General features: G+C 37.7%; 1 protein-coding gene across 1 annotated transcript in view; it reads left to right on the plus strand.

The window, feature by feature from the left end:
- The window catches only part of LOC111865628 (CAP-Gly domain-containing linker protein 1), a 55,875-nt gene that overhangs the window by 10,715 nt on the left and 32,991 nt on the right, over positions 1-12,169 (plus strand). Inside the window, exons 2-6 of the mRNA XM_023853803.2 lie at positions 4,784-4,933; positions 6,265-6,414; positions 7,078-7,212; positions 9,461-9,610; positions 11,845-11,994. Coding sequence (XP_023709571.1) covers positions 4,784-4,933; positions 6,265-6,414; positions 7,078-7,212; positions 9,461-9,610; positions 11,845-11,994 — 735 coding nt within the window. The remainder of the gene's footprint in view (positions 1-4,783; positions 4,934-6,264; positions 6,415-7,077; positions 7,213-9,460; positions 9,611-11,844; positions 11,995-12,169) is intronic.

Raw genomic sequence — 12,169 nt, forward strand, 5'->3', positions numbered from 1 at the left:
CTCAGGGAAATACAAATTTTTACAACTTGGCACATGATGATTCAAAAGGTTATGTAAATAGGGTTTTCTGTTCCTCATATTGGCATGTAAAGCGATGGAAGACAAAGAACGAGATGGTAGGAAGCGTTATGGTATACAATGTGTACTTCTTCATTGATACTGCAGTAGGTGAGGTTATGTAGTGTTGAATTATATATTTTTTTTTGCTGAAAATATTGTAACGTGTCTGCTGTGTGATGCGTCACAAATAAATATGGTGTGGGTCTTCAGATCGGAACGAATACGTTTATCGATCGCTCACTTTTATGCTAGCGAGTACAATTATCATGTCCAGTATTACAATTCTCCCTGCACCGTTAATCTCGATGTCATCTTACTTCGAAGCTGTACTGTGCACTGTACACTTCCACTCACTTGATTCGACTGACTGAAGCGTTCCTCTCATTTCAACTCTGCTTCACACCTCTACACGGGTCTATCCAAATCTGGACTGTCTGAGTCTGAGTCTCATTTTATGACCAACGGTCAGTCGGCTAGCCTGTCTTGGCATAAGACACCCATATGGGGCTTGCAACCAGATCTTTATTACTGTTTGACAGCTACGGTCTTGTTCTTTGTGGGCGCCCTCTCTAATGAGAGGACCTGTCTGTCTTTTGTATATGCTGCTGGTCCTTGCCAGCGCAGTCTTTCTCAGGTCCAAGACCCTTAGTACTCGAGACCATATATTTATAATTTAAGCAGAATCACATGCAGATAAACAGAGTATGCATCCTTTGTCAGTAACTCAGTGTTGCATTGTAGTCATTATTGCTGCTACTTTGGGAAACCTGAAGTTTTAATTTTGGCCCAAAGGATGGTGACAATCAATGGCGTTTTCCTTCAGATTCGTCTGTCACTCAAAAGTTATCTCTGAGGTAGGCAGTGATCGCTTTAAGATCAACATTAGCATTAATTCTTAATAACTCGACAATAATTATATATTATAAGAATATGATATAAAATATAAAATGGAGCTCACATATTCAATCTTTATGTCTAGAATTAAATAAGGTGTGTTATATTATAAAATCCTTGAAAGATGTAGTGAGTTTCTCTACGCTCAGGAATGTTTATTTTGCTAAATTTCAGTCCTTAATAAGTTATGGTTTGATTTTTTGGGGGGGAGAGTGTGAAAGCAGTAAAATACTGAAAATACAAAAAAGGATACTTCGATTAATAAAAGGCGTAAATAGTAGAACTACATGCAGACCAATCTTTAAAGATCTAAAGATCCTAACTGTTACCTCTCTGTACATCTTTGAGGTATTGTGCTACTTTCAGAAATTTAATCTGTATACTACTAGAAATTCAGATTTATATGAATATAATACTAGAAGAAAAGAGGACTTCCATGTACTAAGCTGTAGCACATCTACCTCTAAAAAAAGTGTCATAAATATGGGTATTAAAGCTTACAATAGATTGCCTTTGAAAATAANTTTCTGTGTTTACTTCTAGACCAACCTCTTTACTTGCACCAATTAAAGTTTTTGTGTTTCCTTTATGGTATCTACATTATCACCCAGTAGATTCACATCATCAGCATAAGCCAACATCTGATGTGTCCTGTTTAATTTCAGTCCCACCTGGTTTCCCTGGACCTTCCTAATGGCACATTCTAAAGCAAAGTGTTTCTGTGTTTACTTCTAGACCAACCTCTTTACTTGCACCAATTAAAGTTTTTGTGTTTCCTTTATGGTATCTACATTATCACCCAGTAGATTCACATCATCAGCATAAGCCAACATCTGATGTGTCCTGTTTAATTTCAGTCCCACCTGGTTTCCCTGGACCTTCCTAATGGCACATTCTAAAGCAAAGTGTTTCTGTGTTTACTTCTAGACCAACCTCTTTACTTGCACCAATTAAAGTTTTTGTGTTTCCTTTATGGTATCTACATTATCACCCAGTAGATTCACATCATCAGCATAAGCCAACATCTGATGTGTCCTGTTTAATTTCAGTCCCACCTGGTTTCCCTGGACCTTCCTAATGGCACATTCTAAAGCAAAGTGTTTCTGTGTTTACTTCTAGACCAACCTCTTTACTTGCACCAATTAAAGTTTTTGTGTTTCCTTTATGGTATCTACATTATCACCCAGTAGATTCACATCATCAGCATAAGCCAACATCTGATGTGTCCTGTTTAATTTCAGTCCCACCTGGTTTCCCTGGACCTTCCTAATGGCACATTCTAAAGCAAAGTGTTTCTGTGTTTACTTCTAGACCAACCTCTTTACTTGCACCAATTAAAGTTTTTGTGTTTCCTTTATGGTATCTACATTATCACCCAGTAGATTCACATCATCAGCATAAGCCAACATCTGATGTGTCCTGTTTAATTTCAGTCCCACCTGGTTTCCCTGGACCTTCCTAATGGCACATTCTAAAGCAAAGTGTTTCTGTGTTTACTTCTAGACCAACCTCTTTACTTGCACCAATTAAAGTTTTTGTGTTTCCTTTATGGTATCTACATTATCACCCAGTAGATTCACATCATCAGCATAAGCCAACATCTGATGTGTCCTGTTTAATTTCAGTCCCACCTGGTTTCCCTGGACCTTCCTAATGGCACATTCTAAAGCAAAGTGTTTCTGTGTTTACTTCTAGACCAACCTCTTTACTTGCACCAATTAAAGTTTTTGTGTTTCCTTTATGGTATCTACATTATCACCCAGTAGATTCACATCATCAGCATAAGCCAACATCTGATGTGTCCTGTTTAATTTCAGTCCCACCTGGTTTCCCTGGACCTTCCTAATGGCACATTCTAAAGCAAAGTGTTTCTGTGTTTACTTCTAGACCAACCTCTTTACTTGCACCAATTAAAGTTTTTGTGTTTCCTTTATGGTATCTACATTATCACCCAGTAGATTCACATCATCAGCATAAGCCAACATCTGATGTGTCCTGTTTAATTTCAGTCCCACCTGGTTTCCCTGGACCTTCCTAATGGCACATTCTAAAGCAAAGTGTTTCTGTGTTTACTTCTAGACCAACCTCTTTACTTGCACCAATTAAAGTTTTTGTGTTTCCTTTATGGTATCTACATTATCACCCAGTAGATTCACATCATCAGCATAAGCCAACATCTGATGTGTCCTGTTTAATTTCAGTCCCACCTGGTTTCCCTGGACCTTCCTAATGGCACATTCTAAAGCAAAGTTGAAAAGGAGTGGTGATAAAGCATCTCCTTGTTTTAGATCATTTTGGATAGGAAATTGATCAGACAAATGTTTACCTACACGAACTTTACTGTACATTTCGTGTAAACACATTTTAATCAACCTAACTAGTTTCATGGGTATCCCAAACTCTATCAGAATATTGTACAATACTTCTCTCCTAACTGAATCATAGGTTTTCCTGAAATCTGTGAATAGCTGATATACTGTATCATTGTACTCCCATTTTTCTCCAGTATCTGATAAATACAAAAGATCTTATCTGTAGTTGAACTGTTAACTCAAAACCCACACTGATGAAATATATCGGATACAAAATTTCACGTCTATAGCACATGAAGACAGTTTTGATATGGAAGCATGCATCAAGAGTACAAAGAGCGCGCGTGCACACACACAAACACGCTCGAACACCAACGCACAAAGTCTGGATTTATCATTATACCCCAAAGGGCAGTACATCTTTTATTAAACAAAATTCAAAAACGGGAAAATGGCAATAGTAGCTGATGAAGCATTGTTATTCCATGCAGTGAAATTTTGAATAGTGACAATTATATTTTACATTGTGTTTTCTTTGCATCAAACAATCTGGCACTCTAATTGGACAGAAGAAATTCCAGAGAAGGCGGTGCATAAGATAGTGTATCTTTGTATATCCATTAAGATTGCTCATAAATGCATGAAAGGAGTGCCTCCAACAGTATCATATAGACACCAGGAGGTCACTGTGTACCAGAAGAAGTAATGGTATTTCCATGGGATTCTTTGCAAATACAGACATAGTTTACGTGTTCCTNCCCAGTACCCACTGGATAGGAAGCTGGGTGGGCCCCAGAACTGGTCTGGATGACGTGTAGAGGAGAAATGTCTTCCCCTACCGGGACTCAGCAGTCCAGATTAAAAGGGATAGGATGGGATGGTATGGATCGGATTGATCTGGCTCAGGATAGGGACCAGTGGAAGGCTCCTGTGAATGCATCACTGCCATGTGCAGCTGAAAGGGAGACAGGCTGAGACACACAGAGCACACTGACTTTTGAAGCTCTTTTTTTGAGATAGGATTGTAGGCCTAAAGAATGTCTCCATAATATTTCTCAGGTTTTAATCAGAACTGTAATGTTTAGACAGAATTTTGTGAAATTTTGTTTGAAATCTGTTCATTGTTTCTGAACTCGCTTGATCTATACTAAAAGGCTGATGGATGCAGGAATTTCAGCTCCCATTAAAAGTGAACACATCATAATAAAATTGGAATTTACTTCACTGAAATTTCTGTGGTTGCATTTTCTGCTAGGTAAATAATATTTGTAATGTCAGTAACTTGGCTGTTTTGAATTAGGCAGTAACATTTCTCCTACGCCAGCTCTAATGATTATACCACCATTACTCTGTTTCCAGGACCACATTTGTAGTATCATGGTGAATGACATGGGTGTGTTTGAGTTTAGAGTATGGGAGACTTTAACAGAATCATCCTGCACCATTCACATGAAACAGATGGTGTGAGAATGTATTACACTTAACTTCATGATGTATTTTGCAATTTGTCCTAACAGAAAAAACGAGAAAGGCCTGCTGACCAGCTGGAGACTGTGGCTGCAAAGGAAAGTGAGGAAAGGCTGAACCTAGGAGACCAATTGGTTAGCTATCAAAAGGAGATGAAAATTCTACAAGAAAAGGTGATCAGCGCAAGCAGAGAACACAAGGTGAGCAAGAGTGGCTTCAATCTTATTTCATTTTCACCCAGACTTGCTTAGGAAAAGAGAATCACTGTGTTGTGTGCATTAATTTTTTTTTAAATATTTATTTTACAATCTACTCAATATACATAAATAGAGTAATTTGTAAAAGGGATGGGTGTATGTAATATTGAAGCAGGTATCATCCTGTGATGATTCCCTGGTGCTTATATAATGAGATCCTCTGACCACATTCTATTTAGTCTTCTTTCTGTTGCTGGTTGGTTGAAGAGGTTGTTTGATAGGTATGAGGGTGTTGTTGATACTAACTTGCGGGTAGACAGCTCTTCTTGCTGTAAATGTTATTTGGTAGGATTTTGCAGGATTTACTTTGATTTTCCATTGTTCCATCCAGTTTTGCAGTGAGTTGATGTGTTGCTGCAGTTTTTGAGAGGCTGTATTTGGATCTTGGTCTGATGACATTATTGCTGTGTCATTGGCGAATGTTGCCATTAGCATATTGTCTGTTAGTGGGACATCAGCTGTAAAGATTAGGTACAGAAAGGGGCACAAGACGCTGCCCTGTGGAACTCCTGCTCTTATTAAATGGTGTTTGGATAGTTATCGTCGATTTTGACTTGATAGTAACGTTCGTTCAAATATGATTTTATAGTAAGATATAATTGTGTGGATAGGTTCATTTTTAGTTTATACAATAATCACTTGTGCCATACTTTGTCAAAAGCCTGCTGAACGTCGAGAAAGACCGAGGTACATGTTTTCTTTCCTTCGATTCTTTCTTTTATTTTGTTGATAATTCAGTGGCACTGTTTAATTGTGGAATGATTTGCTCGGAAGCCAAGTTGGTGCATAGGGATTATGTCATTAGTAGATGTTGTTTCTGCAAGTGTTGTAAGGATGAGTCTTTCAAATACTTTGGATAGTGTGGGCAGTAGGCTTATCGGTCTGTACGAATTGATTTTGGTTGGTGGTTTTCCGGGTTTGGATATCATTATGATTTGGGCATACTTCCATTGCACATGAAAGTAGCATAGTTGCATCATGCTATTGTAAATAGTTGTCAGTAGTATGATGGCTTTTCGTGGGAGATTCTTTAGTAGAGCGCCTGTTATTAGATTGTATCCGAGTGCCTTATGAGGGTTGAGCAGGTTTATTGCACTGCTGACCTCTGTTGGTGAGAAGGCTCTTATTGGTGGCTATAGCTGACAGGGAGAGTTTAGGAAGGTTTTGATTTAGTCCTCCTTATTGTTATTGTTATTGTTGTGCACGTCAGATGCTAGGTTTGGGAAATATATCACACTTCGGATCTGTATGTATTCTGTGTTTTGTGCAAACAGGAGGAACGAGAACACATTTTTCGGGAGCTGGAGACTATAGCTGCAAGTGCATCTGAACAAAAGTTGAAATTTCAAGACCAACTGGCAACATTTCAAAAGGAGACGGAAGTTCTGCGCCAACATCTGAAGAAACAAATGACAGACCACCAGGTGAGTCCAAATGGCTTCAGTCCTGTTGAAGACAGAATCTTTCGTTTTCACTGTACCTTTCTTAAGGAGAGTTACTTTTGATTGATGAATAAGATATTTAGATGAATGCCAATTATTGATCATTATATTAAAAAAATGAAACCAGAAAGCAATATACAATTAATGACACCAAACATGAGGTGTGAAGAATGCAGTCATAAGTTCCCTTGATTTGCCATTTCTGTAGATCAGATCCTTCATGGACCCCCTGTATTTTGGAGCTCCCTCATGGTGAACCTCTGGTGCCGCTAGAGGTGTACGTTGCTTATGTTCGTGTTCTCACACCACGCACAACAAACACAACATAATCAAATTAAAATTTTCTTCACTTAAATTTCAGTAGTTGTATTTCCTGTGAAGCAAGAAATATGTTGGACTTGTGAGACTTAGTCATCTTGAACTAGCCAGTACCATTTCCTCCACATTAGTCATAATGATTGTACCACCATGATTCTCTCCCCACAGCCACATTTGTAACATCATTCTGAACCACATGAGAGCATGTTCGAGCTTAAAGTATGAGATACTCTAACAGATACATCCTGCATTGTGCACATCAGATGCTTGGTTTGGGAAATATATCACACTTCAGATCTGTATGTATTCTTTGGTTTGTGCAAACAGGAGGAACGAGAACACCTTCGGGAGCTGGAGGCTATGGCTGCAAGTGCATCTGAACAAAAGTTGAAATTTCAAGACCAACTGGCAACTTTTCAAAAGGAGATGGAAGTTCTGAAGAAACAAATGACAGACCACCAGGTGAGTCCAAATGGCTTCAGTCCTATTGAAGACAAAATCTTTCCTTTTCGCTGTACCTTCCTTAAGGAGAGTTACTTTGCTGTACATTTTGATTGATGAATAAGATATTTAAATGAATGCCAAATATTTATCATTATATAAAGAAATGAAACCAGAAAGCGATATGCAATTAATGACACCAAATATGAGGTGTGAAGAATGCAGTCGTAAGTTGCCTTGATTTGTCATTTCTGTAGATCAGATCCTTCACGGACCCCCTGTATTCTGGAGATCCCACATAGTGAACCACTGGTGCAGCTAGAGGTGTATGTTACTTATGTTCATGTTCATTTTTGAAAAAATATAATTGTAGACACTCGACATTGAAAGTCCTTTAGTGGACATGATCCTCAGCCGTTTCCATCGATCCCTGGTATTCTCACCAAAGAGCCATCTAATGTTATCTTGCTAGAACCATGAAGTATTCCAGGTGTGAGTTTGCTAAGAGTTTTCGCCATAATACTCTTCATGCATTCCTTATGACTACTTAGTCTACTGTTTACACTGGGCAACTGTATATGGCTGCAGACTAACGGATGCCTCCTGTTCTCCTCTGTTGGCATGCGCTAAAGGGTGTATGAACACTGGGGTCACTGGTTTGAACTCCATAATGGAGAGTTCTATAAATATCTGAAAATACTGTGGAATTGTATCGGAGCCATACATCACAAAATTGGAGAGAAAGAAAACATGTTTTTTAGCAGTAATAAAACTAATTTCTAATTTAGTCTCAAAGTTCCAGATGTATACTTATGTGAAACCTGTTTCAAAATGCGGTCTCTGGGAAGGTGCTCACATCCTTAAGTGGATTTGGGTGTTGACCCAAAATTTTCACAATCTGGGATGGGATGATTAAAATGTTGATGTAAATAAGACTTTCTGTTCACGATGTTGGCATCCAAAGGTATCAAAGACGAACAACAACAACATGGTAGAATAAAAACTTTTTTTATGGTTTATTTAACGATGCTGTAAATAGCGCTGCTCATATTGTGTCCAGTGATAAGTGAATATTACTGATTTACAGAAAAGTAATTTCATTATTTTTCTCATTTACTAGATTCTTTACCTCTACCTGATTTAAATCTCCATAAACTTCTTCCCATTTTGAAATAATGGAAGGCTCTTTATGCTTTACCACAAGTGTCCTTATATTTTTCCCCTATTAGTATAGCCACCTTTTCTCTACCAGAAAAGTTCAAGTACATACCATGACGTGTGAATTCACTTCTACTCATATTTGCATAAATTACATTCACATTTCTATTTGCCTTCATCATTTTTTGTATTTTTCTATTAAATATCTCTATTTCCTGATTTACACAGGAAGATACTTGTAAATCATGTCAATGAGGAACAGTTACAATAAACATATTAGTATTCTGTGTAGCTAATACAAATTTCTTCAATTGTCTAAGTACAACATTAGATTCATTCTTGCTGATATCATTAATACAGGCAATAAGGTTGTCAGCCTTACGTGCCAGTCGCCCTTTAGCCTCAAGAATGTTCCTGGTACTCATTTTGTTAGAGGCTGAGTCAACCCCAGGGCCATAGTGAGGCTGGAAGGATTACGTAAATTGAAAATATCCACCCTATCGGGATTTCATCCCGGGACCTTCCAGCTTGTAGCATAGTGCCTCAACAGTTTCATATCAATGCCACGTGGAATCGAAAAGGAGACAGGCTCAGACGTGAGCAGCATTGTGATGTTATATATATTTCTTTTCTCCCTATGGTAAATGGGTCAAAATAAAGTGCCCATTATATTTGTTGTATTTATAAAAGAACTAGAATCTGAAAATGTCTCTGACATCCTATTTGATACGTATCCATTCAGCATTTCTGAAATTACTTTATTTGCAAAAAGGACAGATGGACGGAACTCTGCAGGAATTTGAGCTCCCATTAAAAGTGAAATTATCTGCTCTGAGAAATCCTATAACATAAATGAAGTAGTGGAATTCTGTGACTTTGTCATCTTTAATTTTCAGTAACACTTCCTTAACAGAATATGTAATGCTTATACCCCCATACTTCTCTCAGTGGAGCCATATTTTTTTTATTTTCATGATGAACCATATTTAAGTACCTGTGAGTGTACTGTAGGACAGACTTTAGAAAAAATTAATTCTACAACCATGTACATCAAATGGTTGATTTGTATTACACTTCATATGTTGAGGTATTGTGTGGTTTGTGTGAGCAGGCAAAACGACCAAATATTTATGGTGATCAGGAAGATACAACTCAATTGACAGTTATGGATAAGGCAACCTTGGAAAACCAGCTGGCTAGCTGCAAAGAAGAGAATGAGAGTCTACGACAGCACATGAAGAAAATGGAGGAAGCCCACCAGGTGAGTTAGGCTCTATTGAAACTAGAATCTTACGTTTTTAACCAGCCTTTATTAAGGAAAGGCAGGTGTTGTGGTATGCATTTACAGTGATGTATAAGATAAATTAGATGACTGCTGATTAATGGTCAAATATTAAAACATTGAGAGTAGAAGGTAATTAATTTATTAAAATTCAATAAGCTTTACAAAATATGCACACCTATGGGCCTATTGTTTCCTTTTCCTGTCAGGCTGGTCATACCTCAATTTTTCATGGACCCCCAAGGAGCTTGAGATCTCACGTAATGAAGAAATGATGTACCAAGATGATTACATTGCTTATGTCCCAATTCAATTGTGACAAAATAAAATTGCAGATGCTCGACATTAAAAAAAGACCTCCATTAGACAGCATCCTCAGTCACTTCCACAAATGTCTGGTCCTCTCCATCAGAGCCAGCTGATGTTATCCTGCAATGTCCTTCATGGCATTCCACTTGCATGTTTGCAAACAGTTTACCCCATCATACTTTTCCCTCATCTCGACTATCCTAGCACCCTAAGCCTCCTGTCTATACTGGTCTATACTGGTCTACTTCACAGGCTTGCAGGTTAACTGATACCTCCAGTGTTCCTGTGTTGGGAGGTGACAAAGAGCCTACAAACACTGGGATCACCAGTCTGTATTCCATAACAGAGACTTTTGTAAATAACTGTACAGGACCCAAATTTGAGCCATATGGCAGAAAATTAGAGAGAAAGGAAACGTTCATTTTAACAGCACTGAAACTGTTTTATTTGTAATTTTAATCTCATGGTGTCAGATTTATGTTTACAAGAAACCATTTTCAAAAAGAAGTCTCTGGGAAGGGGGCCATATGTTTAAGTGCATTTTGAGTAATAAAACAGTTTTTAAAATCTAGCATGGAATGATTAAAAAGATGACATAAATAAGATTTTATGTTCTTGACATTTGGACCTAAAGGAATAAAACCAGAAAACAAGATTTTAGGACAATATTAAGGCATAAGAGCTGTTTTATTTTTCTTCACAGATTATTTAAGGATGTTGTCTTATGATAGGTGAAAACTGCTTACTTGTAGGAAATGGATGTGGAAGGAAGCAGCTAAATTCTAATTTGAGGTAGTAACCTAACATTTACATTGAAGGAGTGAAGAAACATTGAAATCTGAGATGAAATGGCCAGCCCCACTGAGATTTTACTTGGAACTATGTGTTTCTTTTGATATTTAAAGTAATTCTACAAAATGCATAAATTATATAGTGTCAAAAGAGAGAATTATTGTGGAATAATTACAAATTGCATTACTCTTATCAGTTTAAGGAATCTCAACAAAGGCAACATTGATCATAACGAGTGTTCAGGCCCTGATTCAAAATTGTAGTTTCCCAAGGAAGAGCAATAACCACTACAATGCCCCACATTCATTTAGTGACTAAGCAAGGATGCTCCATCTATCCAAAAACGCTTCTACATTTATATTATATTTAAGCATCCTGTTACAATCCACACTTCTATATGTATAATATAAACTCTGTCATAAATGTAACACTTTATTGTAGTTCTTGTCCCCCTTCTTTCACACTACATGTTTCGGCCGCAACCAGCCATCATCAGGTGTATTTTACTTCATGTAGCTGTCACACTGCACTCAATATTAACATTTAAACTCCAGATTTCCAATTGTTCATTGCTCTGTCATCAATTGGCACCCGATATTCCAGAACTCCCCTTGTCAGTTTTGTCAATTATGTTTAAAATCTTTATTAATATTGACTCGTCGATTGGTTTAAAATTTTAAATTCCCAATTTAGCTTAAATATTTAAAATTTAAATTTAAATTTAAAATAAAAAATCACAGAGATACCTGCTCTATGCTTATATGTGCTGCAGCAGCTACCTCTCGCTTTCAGCACAGCTCGCGTGTTATTTTTATGCAGGCTCTCTATGTGCGTGCCACTGCTTTTCTTCAATACTTTTGTGTGTTTTATCTTATGTGACTTAGTCATCATGAATTAGACAGGAACTGCTGCTCCACACTGTAATGCTTGTAATTCCATGACTCTCTCCACAGCCTTGTTCGTGATATTGTGGTGAATCACATGGAAGTATGTTTGAGTTTCACGTATGAAATACTTTAAAAGACACATCCTGCTTCATTCAGATGAAACCTTTGGTTTGAGAAATGAGTTACACTTTGCATAGTGGTTCATTGTGTGGTTTTTGCAAACAGGAAGAACGAGCAGAGCTCCTTGGTGAGTTGAAGAGCTTGGCTGCAAGGTCACTTGAGGAGAAGTTGACCTCGCAAGCCCAACTAGCAAAATGTCAGAAGGAGACGGACATTCTAAACCAGCAGCTGCTGAAACAAGTGGCAGACCACCAGGTGAGTCATAAGTGGCTTCAGTCCTATTTAAAACAGAGTCTTTCATTTTCATTGTACTTCACTTAGGGAAAGAGAATTATGGTAATGTTGTAAGATTTGAGGTTTTCACGGTGGTGACTATGAAGAATGCCATCTTCAGAGATGTGGCACTATGCAGTTAGTGTGTAAACCAACC

The sequence above is a fragment of the Cryptotermes secundus genome, unplaced genomic scaffold, assembly GCF_002891405.2.
Source record: "Cryptotermes secundus unplaced genomic scaffold, Csec_1.0 scaffold2482, whole genome shotgun sequence".
Taxonomy (NCBI): Eukaryota; Metazoa; Arthropoda; class Insecta; order Blattodea; family Kalotermitidae; genus Cryptotermes; species Cryptotermes secundus.